The following is a 17,654-nucleotide window of genomic DNA, read 5'->3' on the forward strand; positions in this document are numbered from 1 at the left end:
ACTCTTTGCAATAATTGTGTTCGTGTTGAAATCCACTTTTTGCACTTATGTTAGCGATGCAAAACCACTTTTCGCACTTGTGCCAGTGTTGAAAACCACAATTCACATTTGCCTTAGTGTTGCAAAACCAATTTCCACACTTGTGTTGGCATTGAAAACCACTTTCTGCACACGTGCTAATGTTGAAAACCACTTTCACACTGTGTTAGTGTTGCATAACCACTTTTCGCACTTGATTTATTGTTGCAAAAACCACTTTCCGCACTCTTTCTGGCATTGAAAACCACTTATAGCACTTGTGTTAGTGTTGCAAATCACTTTCCGCATTTGAGCTAGTGTTGCAGAAATACTTTCCGCACTTGTGCTGGCATTGAAAACCTCTTTCCGCACTTAAGCGAGTGTTGCAGAACCACATTTCGCAATTGGGTTAGTGTTGCAAAACCACTTATCGCACATGTGCTCATGTTGAAAATCACTTTCCACACTTGTGTTAGTGTTGCAAACCACTTTCCACACTCGTGTTACTGTTGTAAACCACTTTTCACACTTGTGCTAGCATTGCAAAACTACTTTTTGCACTTGTGTTAGTGTTGCAAAACCATTTGTCTCACTTGTGTTAGTGTTGCAAAACCACTTTTCGCACTTGTGCTGGTGTTGAAAACAACTTTTCGCACTTTGGTTAGTGTTGAAAACCACTTTTTGCAATAATTGTGTTCGTGTTGTAAACCATTATTCGCATTTGTGTTAGTGTTGCAAAACCACTTTCCACACTTGCGATCGTGTTGAAAACCACATTCTACACTTGTGCCTGTGTTGCAAAACCACTTTCCGCACTTGTGCTAGTGTTGAAAACAACTTTTCGCACTTTGGTTCGTGTTGAAAACCACTTTTTGCAATAATTGTGTTCGTGTTGTAAACCATTATTCGCATTTGTGTTAGTGTTGCAAAAACCAAATTCCACACTTATGCTGGCGTTGAAAACCACTTTCCGCACTCATGCTCGTGTTGAAAACCACTTTTTGCAATTGTGTTCGTGTTGAAAACCACTTTTCACACATGTGCTTGTCTTGCAAAACCACTTTCTACACTCGTGCTAGTGTTGTAAACCATTATTCGCATTTGTGTTGGTGTTGCAATAACCAATTTCCATACTTCTGCTGCCGTTGAAAACCATTTTCCGCACTCGTGCTAGTGTTGAAAAAGACTTTTCGCAATTGGGTTGGTGTTGCAAAACCACTTATCCCACTTGTGTTATTGTTGAAAACCACTTTCCACACTTGAGTGCAGGAAACCACTTTTGCACTTGTATTAGTGTGGGAAGAACACTTTTCGCACTTGTGTTAGTGTTGCAAAACCACTTTTTGCACTTGTGTTAGTGTTGCAAAACCATTTGTCTCACTTGTGTTAGTGTTGAAAAACCACTTTTCGCACTTGTGTTAGTGTTGAAAAACCACTTTTCGCACTTGTATTAGTGTTGAAAAACCACTTTTCGCACTTGTGTTGGTGCAGGAAACCACTTTTGCACTTGTATTAGTGTGGAAAAACCACTTTTCGCACTTGTATTAGTGTGGAAAAACCACTTTTCGCACTTGTGTTAGTGTTGAAAAACCATATTTCGCACTTTAGTCTAGTAGGAAGACTAGGTCCCCCTGCACCCCCCGGAGATATACTTCTAATCAGTGTTTCTAGATTGGACAAAATGTGTAGAAAATGACTAGCTATGGCCCCAAGCTGAAAAAATGTCCCACATACCATTTGTATGCAAATTACTGCTGCCATTATCAAAAAAACGATTTTTGACATATCTCAGCCAATATTGCAGATAATTGAAAAATGAAGGTGTCTAGACCCATGTTTTGAAGGGCATAGATCATGATAGAACTATTCATAACATGATTACATGTGTCTATGGTATACTAGTATGCATATTAATGCTGTAATTACAAAATAATCAGTTTTACAAATGATAAGGATACGTTAATACTGCAGATAACTTAACATGGTACATAAGGGGTCTAAACCCAGGTATTTTCAAGGTTAAATGTCAACAAGATGCTCCTGAGTCTTGCATAGGGGCGGGACATTGGCAGTAACATTGGTACCACTCAACTTTTCTTCCCACCATTGACTTTGTATTGCGAGAGATTTTCACTTGCTTATTTAAAGGTTTCTCACCCAGCCCACGTAAAATCTACCAACTCCTGCTGTTAACTCCCAAACATATTTTTTTATGTTATCCAATCACAGTGCAGAAATGACAGACTAGAGATCCAAATTAGTGCTGCTATAGCTGCCATTTTACATTTCCATCCATGTAACATGCGCGCTCGCGCGCTCGTATCAATTGGTAATGTCGCGCGCTCGTATCAATTGGTAACGTTGATGTTATTGAATACCTCAGTTGAAAGTTCAGTCTTCCATTCCATCTGTGTGTTGTTCTTGGTATTCATCCTCCAATCTAGCCAGGTAAGATGCTAACTATAATGTTACTCACACTCTTGACTTCAGTTTCTGCATGAAATCATAAACAGGCAGAATAACAGCTGAGCCAGCTAGCACCATGTTAGCTAACGTTAAAGCTAGCCTCATCTATGTACAGTATGTTCCTAATGTCGGTGTAACTTAAACTTTTGTTAATGCCAAACATGAGACATATCTGTTGACTTCTGTATATGAATTGAACCAGAAAGAGGCACGACAGCTGAGCTAGCTACAGTAACTTAGCACAATGTTTCATTGGCCTAGATAGCTAACGTTAGTGTGGAAGAATTTAGATGTTTTAGCTATTAGCACTTTTGATGCCACTAAACATGGTTTAGTCAGCTAAAAAGTACCCTAGTGTAGAACATGACTCAGAACCTCTGTTACCTCACTGAAAACTCAGAGCCTCCTTTCACAGGCACTTTTAACATCATTCGTGATTTCTTATTTGTCATTTAACAGTGATGGTAGACATCGACAGCAAGCATGCCCAAAAGAAAACGGAGTGTAGAACCTGCAGCCCAAAGCTCTCCTCCTACATGCATCCTTCATGTACCATCCATGTCTGATCATGGGGATTTCACGCCCCTCCGTAAAATTAAAGGATCTGCTTCAGAAAAACTGCAACTGCTTCAAAAGATCCGGGATAGACGTCTCAACCAACCGCATGACTCCCCATGTCGTATGCAATCAGTATGTGATCAGATCCCGGCAACTCTTCCTGATGACCTAGAAAGAGTAGGATATCACAGCAAGTGTTATAAGCACTTTGTCCGCCACTTTCATCGTCTGGGAGATGATACAGAACCAGGGCCATCAACCTCATCATGGCATCACTCTCCTCGTAAACCAGGAGGTTCTGCTGAACCCATCTTCCCGCCAGAGTGTATATTTTGTGAGAAAGTTGAGACCAAAGATGCTCATCGCAATACTGAGAGGCCTACAACCTTCCCATCCTTTAAAAACAAAGAAAATGCATGGGAGCAAATCGAAACACGGGCTGAGAAAATGGGTCTCTATCGACTCCATCGAAAGGTGAAAAACAAAGACCTCTTTGCATGTGAGGCCAAACACCATCCGTCATGTTTTAAAGCTTTCCGCACAGCATTCTACAACTATGAGCGTGCGATTCACAGAGCCGAAGCACCAAAGGAGCAGGCTTGCATGTCAGCCACCCATGAAAAGGCATTCAACTCAGTACTGGAACACATTCAAACCCAGGTCATCCAGCAGAATAAAGTTCTACAGCTTTCTTCCTTGCGCTTGCTCTATGTCGAGGAACTGAAACTGAATGGATATGAGAACTCAAATTATCGGTCAGAGAAACTACTGAAACGCCTACAGAATGACCCAATCAAGGAGCATATCCACTTCACGAAGGTTGATCATGACAAATGTGATGTCATTTCTTTCTGGCTTGTGCACAGCTCAAACATAACAGTTTCCAATGCTCTCGCACGAGCATTCACACTCGGAAGCACAAACAAGAACCAAAATGTTGCCCTCCAACTTCGCCAGGGTATTCTACAGGCTTTCAGAGAGTGTAAAGACCAACCATGGCCACCAACAGCTGAAGACATGGAGCTCAATCCTGAAGACATCCTACCTCCAGACCTTGTCCGCTTTCTCAGCGTGCTAATGACTGGCAAGGAGGGCATCGAGACAGAAAAGGTGAAGCGTCTGGTCTTCTCCATTGGACAAGATCTGTGCCGTGCAGTGTCAGATGGAAAATGGAAGTTACCAAAGCACATTCTCCTCTGTGTGACTGTAAGGCACCTGTTCCGAAGCAAACAGCTCACCACAATACTACACAGGCTTGGACACTCTGAGAGCTACGATTTCGCCTTGGAGTTGGAAACTGCTCTCGCCAAGGTCCTGGATGAAGTCTCAACTTATCGTACACCACAAATTGTGACAGGAGAGGGCAACCTTGTATTCCACTGTGAGTGGGACAACTTGAATAAAACCACTACCAGTGTGCACGGCAGCAACATTGTAAACAGTGCTGGAGGAATCATGGTGCAGGAGGTCAAGCCCGGGTTCGAGAGCAGCAAGGACCGAATGCTACCTACCATCAATAGGTCACAACAGCGTAGCCTGAAGGTCGACACACCAAAAACTCTCCCACCCTTGCACTTTACTCGCGTTGGCCCGAAGTTCCCTGAAGGCTCATCATTCACACCGCCAGCAGAGAATGACACAGTCTATGCCACTACGATGCAAGAGTACTACATCTGGCTCTTCATCAGATACATCGGAAGCTGTGGCCTGCAGCCTGTGCCTGGGCTAGGGGGTTTCACCTCTGCAACTGGTTCTCCCCCACCCAGCAAATCAACAGTCGACTACTGCACGCCTATCCACCAACCGATCACAGACAACGCAGTTGTTCGTGAGCTACTGAAGCGTTCCGAGGCAGCAACTGCTGAGGTGGGTCAGAGATGGGTCCTGAATACATTTGATCTGGGTGTCTGCATGAAAGCCCTTCCCATCATCTGGCGCTGGCCAAATGAATTTGCTAGTCATGTAGTAACGATTGGACCCTTCCACACATCCATGAACTACATCGGGATGCTCACTGGACACAAGATGCGTGGTTCTGGATATGCAGAGATTCTCTTTGAGGCACAACTAGTAACAAGTGGAGTAACAAGTAACAAGTGCTCCTTGTCAAGTCTCAGAGTCAAGATGAGCCATTAGACCTGGGAGTATATATGTAGTTGGTACACACATACATTGGAAAATGCGTCCTGCGGAATGGTGCAGGGGCAACGGACTTACCTTGGAGCTGTCATGGTTTTGGTTCAAGGCATCACACACCGTCGCTAGGATGGACCTTAAGCTGGGTGTCTCATGTGCTACACTGACTCAGTGTAGAATCACTAATGCTAATGATGTTTATCTAAAACAAGCAAGAGAAGAGTGGTCACATTGAGTGCTAGGACTATTTTGACAGTTGTAATATTTAGAAAAATAAAACTTTGTGTTAACGTCTGTTTAGACGGACCTTAATATGAGTCTATTATTTCGTAAAACTGTGATTATTTTGTAAATAAAGCACTAATTAGCATACTAGTATACCATAGACACATGTAATCATGTTATGAATAGTTCTATCATGATCTATGCCCTTCAAAACATGGGTCTAGACACCTTCATTTTTCAATTATCTGCAATATTGGCTGAGATATGTCAAAAATCGTTTTTTTGATAATGGCAGCAGTAATTTGCATAAAAATGGTATGTGGGACATTGTTTCAGCTTGGGGCCATAGCTAGTCATTTTCTACACATTTTTTCCAATCTAGAAACACTGATTAGAAGTATATCTCCGGGGGGTGCAGGGGGACCTAGCCTTCCTACTAGACTACTTATGTAGGTGCAGGAAACCACTTTTGCACTTGTATTAGTGTGGAAAAAACACTTTTCGCACTTGTGTTAGTGCTGAAAAACCACTTTTCGCACTTGTGTTAGTGTTGAAAAACCACTTTTCGCACTTGTGATAGTGTTGAAAAACCACTTTTCGCACTTGTGTTAGTGTTGAAAAACGACTTTTCGCACTTGTGTTGGTTCAGGAAACCACTTTTGCACTTGTATTAGTGTGGAAAAAACACTTTTTGCACTTGTGATAGTGTTGAAAAACCACTTTTCGCACTTGTGTTAGTGTTGAAAAACCACTTTTTGCACTTGTGTTGGTGCAGGAAACCACTTTTGCACTTGTATTAGTGTGGAAAAACCACTTTTGCACTTGTATTAGTGTTGAAAAACCACTTTTCACACATGTGCCAGTATTGCAAAACCACTTATCGGACTTGTGCTCATGTTGAAAACCACTTTTTGCACTTCTTTTGGTGTTGCAAAACCACTTTCCCCACTTGTGCTGGCATTTAAAACCACTTTTCACACATGTGCTAGGATTGCAAAACCACTTTCCGCACTTGGTGCTGGTGTTGAAAACAACTTTTTGCACTTCTGCTAGTGTTGAAAACCTCTTTTCGCGCTCCTGTTAGTGTTCAAAACCACTTTTTGCATTTGTGTTAGTGTTGCAAAACCATTTGTCTCACTTGTGCTAGTGTTGCAAAACCACTTTTCGCACTTGTGCTGGCATTGAAAACCACTCTCTGCACTTGAACTAGTGTTGCAAAACCACTTTCCACACTTGCGATCGTGTTGAAAACCACGTTCTACACTTGTGCCTGTGTTGCAAAACCACTTTCCGCACTTGTGCTCGTGTTGAAAACAACTTTTCGCACTTTGGTTAGTGTTGAAAACCACTCTTTGCAATAATTGTGTTCGTGTTGAAATCCACTTTTTGCACTTATGTTAGCGATGCAAAACCACTTTTCGCACTTGTGCCAGTGTTGAAAACCACAATTCACATTTGCCTTAGTGTTGCAAAACCAATTTCCACACTTGTGTTGGCATTGAAAACCACTTTCTGCACACGTGCTAATGTTGAAAACCACTTTCACACTGTGTTAGTGTTGCATAACCACTTTTCGCACTTGATTTATTGTTGCAAAAACCACTTTCCGCACTCTTTCTGGCATTGAAAACCACTTATAGCACTTGTGTTAGTGTTGCAAATCACTTTCCGCATTTGAGCTAGTGTTGCAGAAATACTTTCCGCACTTGTGCTGGCATTGAAAACCTCTTTCCGCACTTAAGCGAGTGTTGCAGAACCACATTTCGCAATTGGGTTAGTGTTGCAAAACCACTTATCGCACATGTGCTCATGTTGAAAATCACTTTCCACACTTGTGTTAGTGTTGCAAACCACTTTCCACACTCGTGTTACTGTTGTAAACCACTTTTCACACTTGTGCTAGCATTGCAAAACTACTTTTTGCACTTGTGTTAGTGTTGCAAAACCATTTGTCTCACTTGTGTTAGTGTTGCAAAACCACTTTTCGCACTTGTGCTGGTGTTGAAAACAACTTTTCGCACTTTGGTTAGTGTTGAAAACCACTTTTTGCAATAATTGTGTTCGTGTTGTAAACCATTATTCGCATTTGTGTTAGTGTTGCAAAACCACTTTCCACACTTGCGATCGTGTTGAAAACCACATTCTACACTTGTGCCTGTGTTGCAAAACCACTTTCCGCACTTGTGCTAGTGTTGAAAACAACTTTTCGCACTTTGGTTCGTGTTGAAAACCACTTTTTGCAATAATTGTGTTCGTGTTGTAAACCATTATTCGCATTTGTGTTAGTGTTGCAAAACCACTTTCCACACTTATGCTGGCGTTGAAAACCACTTTCCACACTCATGCTCGTGTTGAAAACCACTTTTTGCAATTGTGTTCGTGTTGAAAACCACATTCTACACTTGTGCCTGTGTTGCAAAACCACTTTCCGCACTTGTGCTCGTGTTGAAAACAACTTTTCGCACTTTGGTTCGTGTTGAAAACCACTTTTTGCAATAATTGTGTTCGTGTTGTAAATCATTATTCGCATTTGTGTTAGTGTTGCAAAAACCAAATTCCACACTTATGCTGGCGTTGAAAACCACTTTCCACACTCATGCTCGTGTTGAAAACCACTTTTTGCAATTGTGTTCGTGTTGAAAACCACTTTTCACACATGTGCTTGTCTTGCAAAACCACTTTCTACACTCGTGCTAGTGTTGTAAACCATTATTCGCATTTGTGTTGGTGTTGCAAAAACCAATTTCCATACTTCTGCTGCCGTGGAAAACCACTTTCCGCACTCGTGCTAGTGTTGTAAAAGACTTTTCGCAATTGGGTTGGTGTTGCAAAACCACTTATCACACTTGTGTTATTGTTGAAAACCACTTTCCACATTTGTGTTAGTGTTGAAAAACCACTTTTCGCACTTGTGTTAGTGTTGAAAAACCACTTTTCGCACTTGTGTTAGTGTTGAAAAACCACTTTTCGCACTTGTGTTGGTGCAGGAAACCACTTTTGCACTTGTATTAGTGTGAAAAAAACACTTTTTGCACTTGTGATAGTGTTGAAAAACCACTTTTCGCACTTGTGTTAGTGTTGAAAAACCACTTTTCGCACTTGTGTTCGTGCAGGAAACCACTTTTGCACTTGTATTAGTGTGGAAAAACCACTTTTTGCACTTGTGATAGTGTTGAAAACCCACTTTTCGCACATGTGTTAGTGAAGGAAACCACTTTTCGCACTTTTGTTGGTGCAGGAAACCACTTTTGCACTTGTATTAGTGTGGAAAAAACACTTTTTGCACTTGTGATAGTGTTGAAAAACCACTTTTCGCACTTGTGTTAGTGTTGAAAATCCACTTTTCGCACTTGTGTTGGTGCAGGAAACCACTTTTGCACTTGTATTAGTGTGGAAAAAACACTTTTGCACTTGTGATAGTGTTGAAAAACCACTTTCCACACTCGTGCTACTGTTGTAAACCACTTTTCATACTTGTGCTGGTATTGCAAAACCACTTTCTGCACTTGTGCTGGTGTTGAAAACAAGTTTTTGCACTTCTGCTAGTGTTGAAAACCACTTTTCGAGCTCCTGTTAGTGTTCAAAACCACTTTTTGCACTTGTGTTAGTGTTGCAAAACCATTTGTCTCACTTGTGTTAGTGTTGCAAAACCATTTTTCGCACTTGTGCTGGCGTTTAAAACAACGCACTTTGGTTCGTGTTGAAAACCACTTTTTGCAATAATTGTGTTCGTGTTGTAAACCATTATTCGCATTTGTGTTAGTGTTGCAAAACCACTTTCCACACTTGCGATCGTGTTGAAAACCACATTCTACACTTGTGCCTGTGTTGCAAAACCACTTTCCGCACTTGTGCTAGTGTTGAAAACAACTTTTCGCACTTTGGTTCGTGTTGAAAACCACTTTTTGCAATAATTGTGTTCGTGTTGTAAACCATTATTCGCATTTGTGTTAGTGTTGCAAAAACCAAATTCCACACTTATGCTGGCGTTGAAAACCACTTTCCGCACTCATGCTCGTGTTGAAAACCACTTTTTGCAATTGTGTTCGTGTTGAAAACCACTTTTCACACATGTGCTTGTCTTGCAAAACCACTTTCTACACTCGTGCTAGTGTTGTAAACCATTATTCGCATTTGTGTTGGTGTTGCAAAAACCAATTTCCATACTTCTGCTGCCGTTGAAAACCACTTTCCGCACTCGTGCTAGTGTTGAAAAAGACTTTTCGCAATTGGGTTGGTGTTGCAAAACCACTTATCACACTTGTGTTATTGTTGAAAACCACTTTCCACACTTGTGTTAGTGTTGAAAAACCACTTTTCGCAATTGTGCTGGCGTTGAAATCAACTTTTCGCACTTTGGTTCGTGTTGAAAACCACTTTTTGCAATAATTGTGTTCGTGTTGTAAACCATTATTCGCATTTGTGTTAGTGTTGCAAAACCACTTTCCACACTTGCGATCGTGTTGAAAACCACATTCTACACTTGTGCCTGTGTTGCAAAACCACTTTCCGCACTTGTACTTGTGTTGAAAAGCACTTTCCGCGCTTGAGCTCGTGTTGCAGAACCACTTTCGCACTTGTGTTAGTGTTGCAAAACCACTTTTTGCACTTGCTCTGGTGTTGAAAACCACAACTCGCATTTGTCTTCGTGTTGCAAAACAAATTTCCACACGTGTGCTGGCATTGAAAACCACTTGTGCTAGTGTTGAAAACCACTTTTCACACATGTGCCAGTATTGCAAAACCACTTATCGGACTTGTGCTCATGTTGAAAACCACTTTTTGCACTTCTTTTGGTGTTGCAAAACCACTTTCCCCACTTGTGCTGGCATTTAAAACCACTTTTCACACATGTGCTAGGATTGCAAAACCACTTTCCGCACTTGGTGCTGGTGTTGAAAACAACTTTTTGCACTTCTGCTAGTGTTGAAAACCTCTTTTCGCGCTCCTGTTAGTGTTCAAAACCACTTTTTGCATTTGTGTTAGTGTTGCAAAACCATTTGTCTCACTTGTGCTAGTGTTGCAAAACCACTTTTCGCACTTGTGCTGGCATTGAAAACCACTCTCTGCACTTGAACTAGTGTTGCAAAACCACTTTCCACACTTGCGATCGTGTTGAAAACAACTTTTCGCACTTTGGTTAGTGTTGAAAACCACTCTTTGCAATAATTGTGTTCGTGTTGAAATCCACTTTTTGCACTTATGTTAGCGATGCAAAACCACTTTTCGCACTTGTGCCAGTGTTGAAAACCACAATTCACATTTGCCTTAGTGTTGCAAAACCAATTTCCACACTTGTGTTGGCATTGAAAACCACTTTCTGCACACGTGCTAATGTTGAAAACCACTTTCACACTGTGTTAGTGTTGCATAACCACTTTTCGCACTTGATTTATTGTTGCAAAAACCACTTTCCGCACTCTTTCTGGCATTGAAAACCACTTATAGCACTTGTGTTAGTGTTGCAAATCACTTTCCGCATTTGAGCTAGTGTTGCAGAAATACTTTCCGCACTTGTGCTGGCATTGAAAACCTCTTTCCGCACTTAAGCGAGTGTTGCAGAACCACATTTCGCAATTGGGTTAGTGTTGCAAAACCACTTATCGCACATGTGCTCATGTTGAAAATCACTTTCCACACTTGTGTTAGTGTTGCAAACCACTTTCCACACTCGTGTTACTGTTGTAAACCACTTTTCACACTTGTGCTAGCATTGCAAAACTACTTTTTGCACTTGTGTTAGTGTTGCAAAACCATTTGTCTCACTTGTGTTAGTGTTGCAAAACCACTTTTCGCACTTGTGCTGGTGTTGAAAACAACTTTTCGCACTTTGGTTAGTGTTGAAAACCACTTTTTGCAATAATTGTGTTCGTGTTGTAAACCATTATTCGCATTTGTGTTAGTGTTGCAAAACCACTTTCCACACTTGCGATCGTGTTGAAAACCACATTCTACACTTGTGCCTGTGTTGCAAAACCACTTTCCGCACTTGTGCTAGTGTTGAAAACAACTTTTCGCACTTTGGTTCGTGTTGAAAACCACTTTTTGCAATAATTGTGTTCGTGTTGTAAACCATTATTCGCATTTGTGTTAGTGTTGCAAAAACCAAATTCCACACTTATGCTGGCGTTGAAAACCACTTTCCGCACTCATGCTCGTGTTGAAAACCACTTTTTGCAATTGTGTTCGTGTTGAAAACCACTTTTCACACATGTGCTTGTCTTGCAAAACCACTTTCTACACTCGTGCTAGTGTTGTAAACCATTATTCGCATTTGTGTTGGTGTTGCAATAACCAATTTCCATACTTCTGCTGCCGTTGAAAACCATTTTCCGCACTCGTGCTAGTGTTGAAAAAGACTTTTCGCAATTGGGTTGGTGTTGCAAAACCACTTATCCCACTTGTGTTATTGTTGAAAACCACTTTCCACACTTGAGTGCAGGAAACCACTTTTGCACTTGTATTAGTGTGGGAAGAACACTTTTCGCACTTGTGTTAGTGTTGCAAAACCACTTTTTGCACTTGTGTTAGTGTTGCAAAACCATTTGTCTCACTTGTGTTAGTGTTGAAAAACCACTTTTCGCACTTGTGTTAGTGTTGAAAAACCACTTTTCGCACTTGTATTAGTGTTGAAAAACCACTTTTCGCACTTGTGTTGGTGCAGGAAACCACTTTTGCACTTGTATTAGTGTGGAAAAACCACTTTTCGCACTTGTATTAGTGTGGAAAAACCACTTTTCGCACTTGTGTTAGTGTTGAAAAACCATATTTCGCACTTTAGTCTAGTAGGAAGACTAGGTCCCCCTGCACCCCCCGGAGATATACTTCTAATCAGTGTTTCTAGATTGGAAAAAATGTGTAGAAAATGACTAGCTATGGCCCCAAGCTGAAAAAATGTCCCACATACCATTTGTATGCAAATTACTGCTGCCATTATCAAAAAAACGATTTTTGACATATCTCAGCCAATATTGCAGATAATTGAAAAATGAAGGTGTCTAGACCCATGTTTTGAAGGGCATAGATCATGATAGAACTATTCATAACATGATTACATGTGTCTATGGTATACTAGTATGCATATTAATGCTGTAATTACAAAATAATCAGTTTTACAAATGATAAGGATACGTTAATACTGCAGATAACTTAACATGGTACATAAGGGGTCTAAACCCAGGTATTTTCAAGGTTAAATGTCAACAAGATGCTCCTGAGTCTTGCATAGGGGCGGGACATTGGCAGTAACATTGGTACCACTCAACTTTTCTTCCCACCATTGACTTTGTATTGCGAGAGATTTTCACTTGCTTATTTAAAGGTTTCTCACCCAGCCCACGTAAAATCTACCAACTCCTGCTGTTAACTCCCAAACATATTTTTTTATGTTATCCAATCACAGTGCAGAAATGACAGACTAGAGATCCAAATTAGTGCTGCTATAGCTGCCATTTTACATTTCCATCCATGTAACATGCGCGCTCGCGCGCTCGTATCAATTGGTAATGTCGCGCGCTCGTATCAATTGGTAACGTTGATGTTATTGAATACCTCAGTTGAAAGTTCAGTCTTCCATTCCATCTGTGTGTTGTTCTTGGTATTCATCCTCCAATCTAGCCAGGTAAGATGCTAACTATAATGTTACTCACACTCTTGACTTCAGTTTCTGCATGAAATCATAAACAGGCAGAATAACAGCTGAGCCAGCTAGCACCATGTTAGCTAACGTTAAAGCTAGCCTCATCTATGTACAGTATGTTCCTAATGTCGGTGTAACTTAAACTTTTGTTAATGCCAAACATGAGACATATCTGTTGACTTCTGTATATGAATTGAACCAGAAAGAGGCACGACAGCTGAGCTAGCTACAGTAACTTAGCACAATGTTTCATTGGCCTAGATAGCTAACGTTAGTGTGGAAGAATTTAGATGTTTTAGCTATTAGCACTTTTGATGCCACTAAACATGGTTTAGTCAGCTAAAAAGTACCCTAGTGTAGAACATGACTCAGAACCTCTGTTACCTCACTGAAAACTCAGAGCCTCCTTTCACAGGCACTTTTAACATCATTCGTGATTTCTTATTTGTCATTTAACAGTGATGGTAGACATCGACAGCAAGCATGCCCAAAAGAAAACGGAGTGTAGAACCTGCAGCCCAAAGCTCTCCTCCTACATGCATCCTTCATGTACCATCCATGTCTGATCATGGGGATTTCACGCCCCTCCGTAAAATTAAAGGATCTGCTTCAGAAAAACTGCAACTGCTTCAAAAGATCCGGGATAGACGTCTCAACCAACCGCATGACTCCCCATGTCGTATGCAATCAGTATGTGATCAGATCCCGGCAACTCTTCCTGATGACCTAGAAAGAGTAGGATATCACAGCAAGTGTTATAAGCACTTTGTCCGCCACTTTCATCGTCTGGGAGATGATACAGAACCAGGGCCATCAACCTCATCATGGCATCACTCTCCTCGTAAACCAGGAGGTTCTGCTGAACCCATCTTCCCGCCAGAGTGTATATTTTGTGAGAAAGTTGAGACCAAAGATGCTCATCGCAATACTGAGAGGCCTACAACCTTCCCATCCTTTAAAAACAAAGAAAATGCATGGGAGCAAATCGAAACACGGGCTGAGAAAATGGGTCTCTATCGACTCCATCGAAAGGTGAAAAACAAAGACCTCTTTGCATGTGAGGCCAAACACCATCCGTCATGTTTTAAAGCTTTCCGCACAGCATTCTACAACTATGAGCGTGCGATTCACAGAGCCGAAGCACCAAAGGAGCAGGCTTGCATGTCAGCCGCCCATGAAAAGGCATTCAACTCAGTACTGGAACACATTCAAACCCAGGTCATCCAGCAGAATAAAGTTCTACAGCTTTCTTCCTTGCGCTTGCTCTATGTCGAGGAACTGAAACTGAATGGATATGAGAACTCAAATTATCGGTCAGAGAAACTACTGAAACGCCTACAGAATGACCCAATCAAGGAGCATATCCACTTCACGAAGGTTGATCATGACAAATGTGATGTCATTTCTTTCTGGCTTGTGCACAGCTCAAACATAACAGTTTCCAATGCTCTCGCACGAGCATTCACACTCGGAAGCACAAACAAGAACCAAAATGTTGCCCTCCAACTTCGCCAGGGTATTCTACAGGCTTTCAGAGAGTGTAAAGACCAACCATGGCCACCAACAGCTGAAGACATGGAGCTCAATCCTGAAGACATCCTACCTCCAGACCTTGTCCGCTTTCTCAGCGTGCTAATGACTGGCAAGGAGGGCATCGAGACAGAAAAGGTGAAGCGTCTGGTCTTCTCCATTGGACAAGATCTGTGCCGTGCAGTGTCAGATGGAAAATGGAAGTTACCAAAGCACATTCTCCTCTGTGTGACTGTAAGGCACCTGTTCCGAAGCAAACAGCTCACCACAATACTACACAGGCTTGGACACTCTGAGAGCTACGTTTTCGCCTTGGAGTTGGAAACTGCTCTCGCCAAGGTCCTGGATGAAGTCTCAACTTATCGTACACCACAAATTGTGACAGGAGAGGGCAACCTTGTATTCCACTGTGAGTGGGACAACTTGAATAAAACCACTACCAGTGTGCACGGCAGCAACATTGTAAACAGTGCTGGAGGAATCATGGTGCAGGAGGTCAAGCCCGGGTTCGAGAGCAGCAAGGACCGAATGCTACCTACCATCAATAGGTCACAACAGCGTAGCCTGAAGGTCGACACACCAAAAACTCTCCCACCCTTGCACTTTACTCGCGTTGGCCCGAAGTTCCCTGAAGGCTCATCATTCACACCGCCAGCAGAGAATGACACAGTCTATGCCACTACGATGCAAGAGTACTACATCTGGCTCTTCATCAGATACATCGGAAGCTGTGGCCTGCAGCCTGTGCCTGGGCTAGGGGGTTTCACCTCTGCAACTGGTTCTCCCCCACCCAGCAAATCAACAGTCGACTACTGCACGCCTATCCACCAACCGATCACAGACAACGCAGTTGTTCGTGAGCTACTGAAGCGTTCCGAGGCAGCAACTGCTGAGGTGGGTCAGAGATGGGTCCTGAATACATTTGATCTGGGTGTCTGCATGAAAGCCCTTCCCATCATCTGGCGCTGGCCAAATGAATTTGCTAGTCATGTAGTAACGATTGGACCCTTCCACACATCCATGAACTACATCGGGATGCTCACTGGACACAAGATGCGTGGTTCTGGATATGCAGAGATTCTCTTTGAGGCACAACTAGTAACAAGTGGAGTAACAAGTAACAAGTGCTCCTTGTCAAGTCTCAGAGTCAAGATGAGCCATTAGACCTGGGAGTATATATGTAGTTGGTACACACATACATTGGAAAATGCGTCCTGCGGAATGGTGCAGGGGCAACGGACTTACCTTGGAGCTGTCATGGTTTTGGTTCAAGGCATCACACACCGTCGCTAGGATGGACCTTAAGCTGGGTGTCTCATGTGCTACACTGACTCAGTGTAGAATCACTAATGCTAATGATGTTTATCTAAAACAAGCAAGAGAAGAGTGGTCACATTGAGTGCTAGGACTATTTTGACAGTTGTAATATTTAGAAAAATAAAACTTTGTGTTAACGTCTGTGTAGACGGACCTTAATATGAGTCTATTATTTCGTAAAACTGTGATTATTTTGTAAATAAAGCACTAATTAGCATACTAGTATACCATAGACACATGTAATCATGTTATGAATAGTTCTATCATGATCTATGCCCTTCAAAACATGGGTCTAGACACCTTCATTTTTCAATTATCTGCAATATTGGCTGAGATATGTCAAAAATCGTTTTTTTGATAATGGCAGCAGTAATTTGCATAAAAATGGTATGTGGGACATTGTTTCAGCTTGGGGCCATAGCTAGTCATTTTCTACACATTTTTTCCAATCTAGAAACACTGATTAGAAGTATATCTCCGGGGGGTGCAGGGGGACCTAGTCTTCCTACTAGACTACTTATGTAGGTGCAGGAAACCACTTTTGCACTTGTATTAGTGTGGAAAAAACACTTTTCGCACTTGTGTTAGTGCTGAAAAACCACTTTTCGCACTTGTGTTAGTGTTGAAAAACCACTTTTCGCACTTGTGATAGTGTTGAAAAACCACTTTTCGCACTTGTGTTAGTGTTGAAAAACGACTTTTCGCACTTGTGTTGGTTCAGGAAACCACTTTTGCACTTGTATTAGTGTGGAAAAAACACTTTTTGCACTTGTGATAGTGTTGAAAAACCACTTTTCGCACTTGTGTTAGTGTTGAAAAACCACTTTTTGCACTTGTGTTGGTGCAGGAAACCACTTTTGCACTTGTATTAGTGTGGAAAAACCACTTTTGCACTTGTATTAGTGTTGAAAAACCACTTTTCACACATGTGCCAGTATTGCAAAACCACTTATCGGACTTGTGCTCATGTTGAAAACCACTTTTTGCACTTCTTTTGGTGTTGCAAAACCACTTTCCCCACTTGTGCTGGCATTTAAAACCACTTTTCACACATGTGCTAGGATTGCAAAACCACTTTCCGCACTTGGTGCTGGTGTTGAAAACAACTTTTTGCACTTCTGCTAGTGTTGAAAACCTCTTTTCGCGCTCCTGTTAGTGTTCAAAACCACTTTTTGCATTTGTGTTAGTGTTGCAAAACCATTTGTCTCACTTGTGCTAGTGTTGCAAAACCACTTTTCGCACTTGTGCTGGCATTGAAAACCACTCTCTGCACTTGAACTAGTGTTGCAAAACCACTTTCCACACTTGCGATCGTGTTGAAAACCACGTTCTACACTTGTGCCTGTGTTGCAAAACCACTTTCCGCACTTGTGCTCGTGTTGAAAACAACTTTTCGCACTTTGGTTAGTGTTGAAAACCACTCTTTGCAATAATTGTGATCGTGTTGAAATCCACTTTTTGCACTTATGTTAGCGATGCAAAACCACTTTTCGCACTTGTGCCAGTGTTGAAAACCACAATTCACATTTGCCTTAGTGTTGCAAAACCAATTTCCACACTTGTGTTGGCATTGAAAACCACTTTCTGCACACGTGCTAATGTTGAAAACCACTTTCACACTGTGTTAGTGTTGCATAACCACTTTTCGCACTTGATTTATTGTTGCAAAAACCACTTTCCGCACTCTTTCTGGCATTGAAAACCACTTATAGCACTTGTGTTAGTGTTGCAAACCACTTTCCGCATTTGAGCTAGTGTTGCAGAA

At 41.7% G+C, this 17,654-nt stretch overlaps 1 protein-coding gene across 1 annotated transcript; it reads left to right on the plus strand.

Moving 5' to 3' along the window:
• Positions 1-2,831: 2,831 nt before the first annotated feature.
• On the plus strand, positions 2,832-14,520 carry LOC144893347 (uncharacterized). Its single transcript, XM_078783884.1, has 2 exons — positions 2,832-4,908; positions 13,502-14,520. The coding sequence occupies exons 1-2, from the start codon at positions 2,968-2,970 to the stop codon at positions 13,502-13,504; spliced, it is 1,944 nt and encodes a 647-aa protein (XP_078640010.1). The 5' UTR covers positions 2,832-2,967; the 3' UTR covers positions 13,505-14,520.
• The last annotated feature ends 3,134 nt before the right edge of the window (positions 14,521-17,654 follow it).

The sequence above is a fragment of the Myxine glutinosa genome, chromosome 8 (assembly GCF_964187855.1).
Source record: "Myxine glutinosa chromosome 8, kmMyxGlut1.1, whole genome shotgun sequence".
In the NCBI taxonomy this organism is placed as follows: Eukaryota; Metazoa; Chordata; class Myxini; order Myxiniformes; family Myxinidae; genus Myxine; species Myxine glutinosa.

Coding starts and splice junctions, on each gene's coding strand:
- LOC144893347 (XM_078783884.1), top strand. CDS start 2,968: ATGCCCAAAAGAAAACGGAGTGTAGAACCTGCAGCCCAAAGCTCTCCT.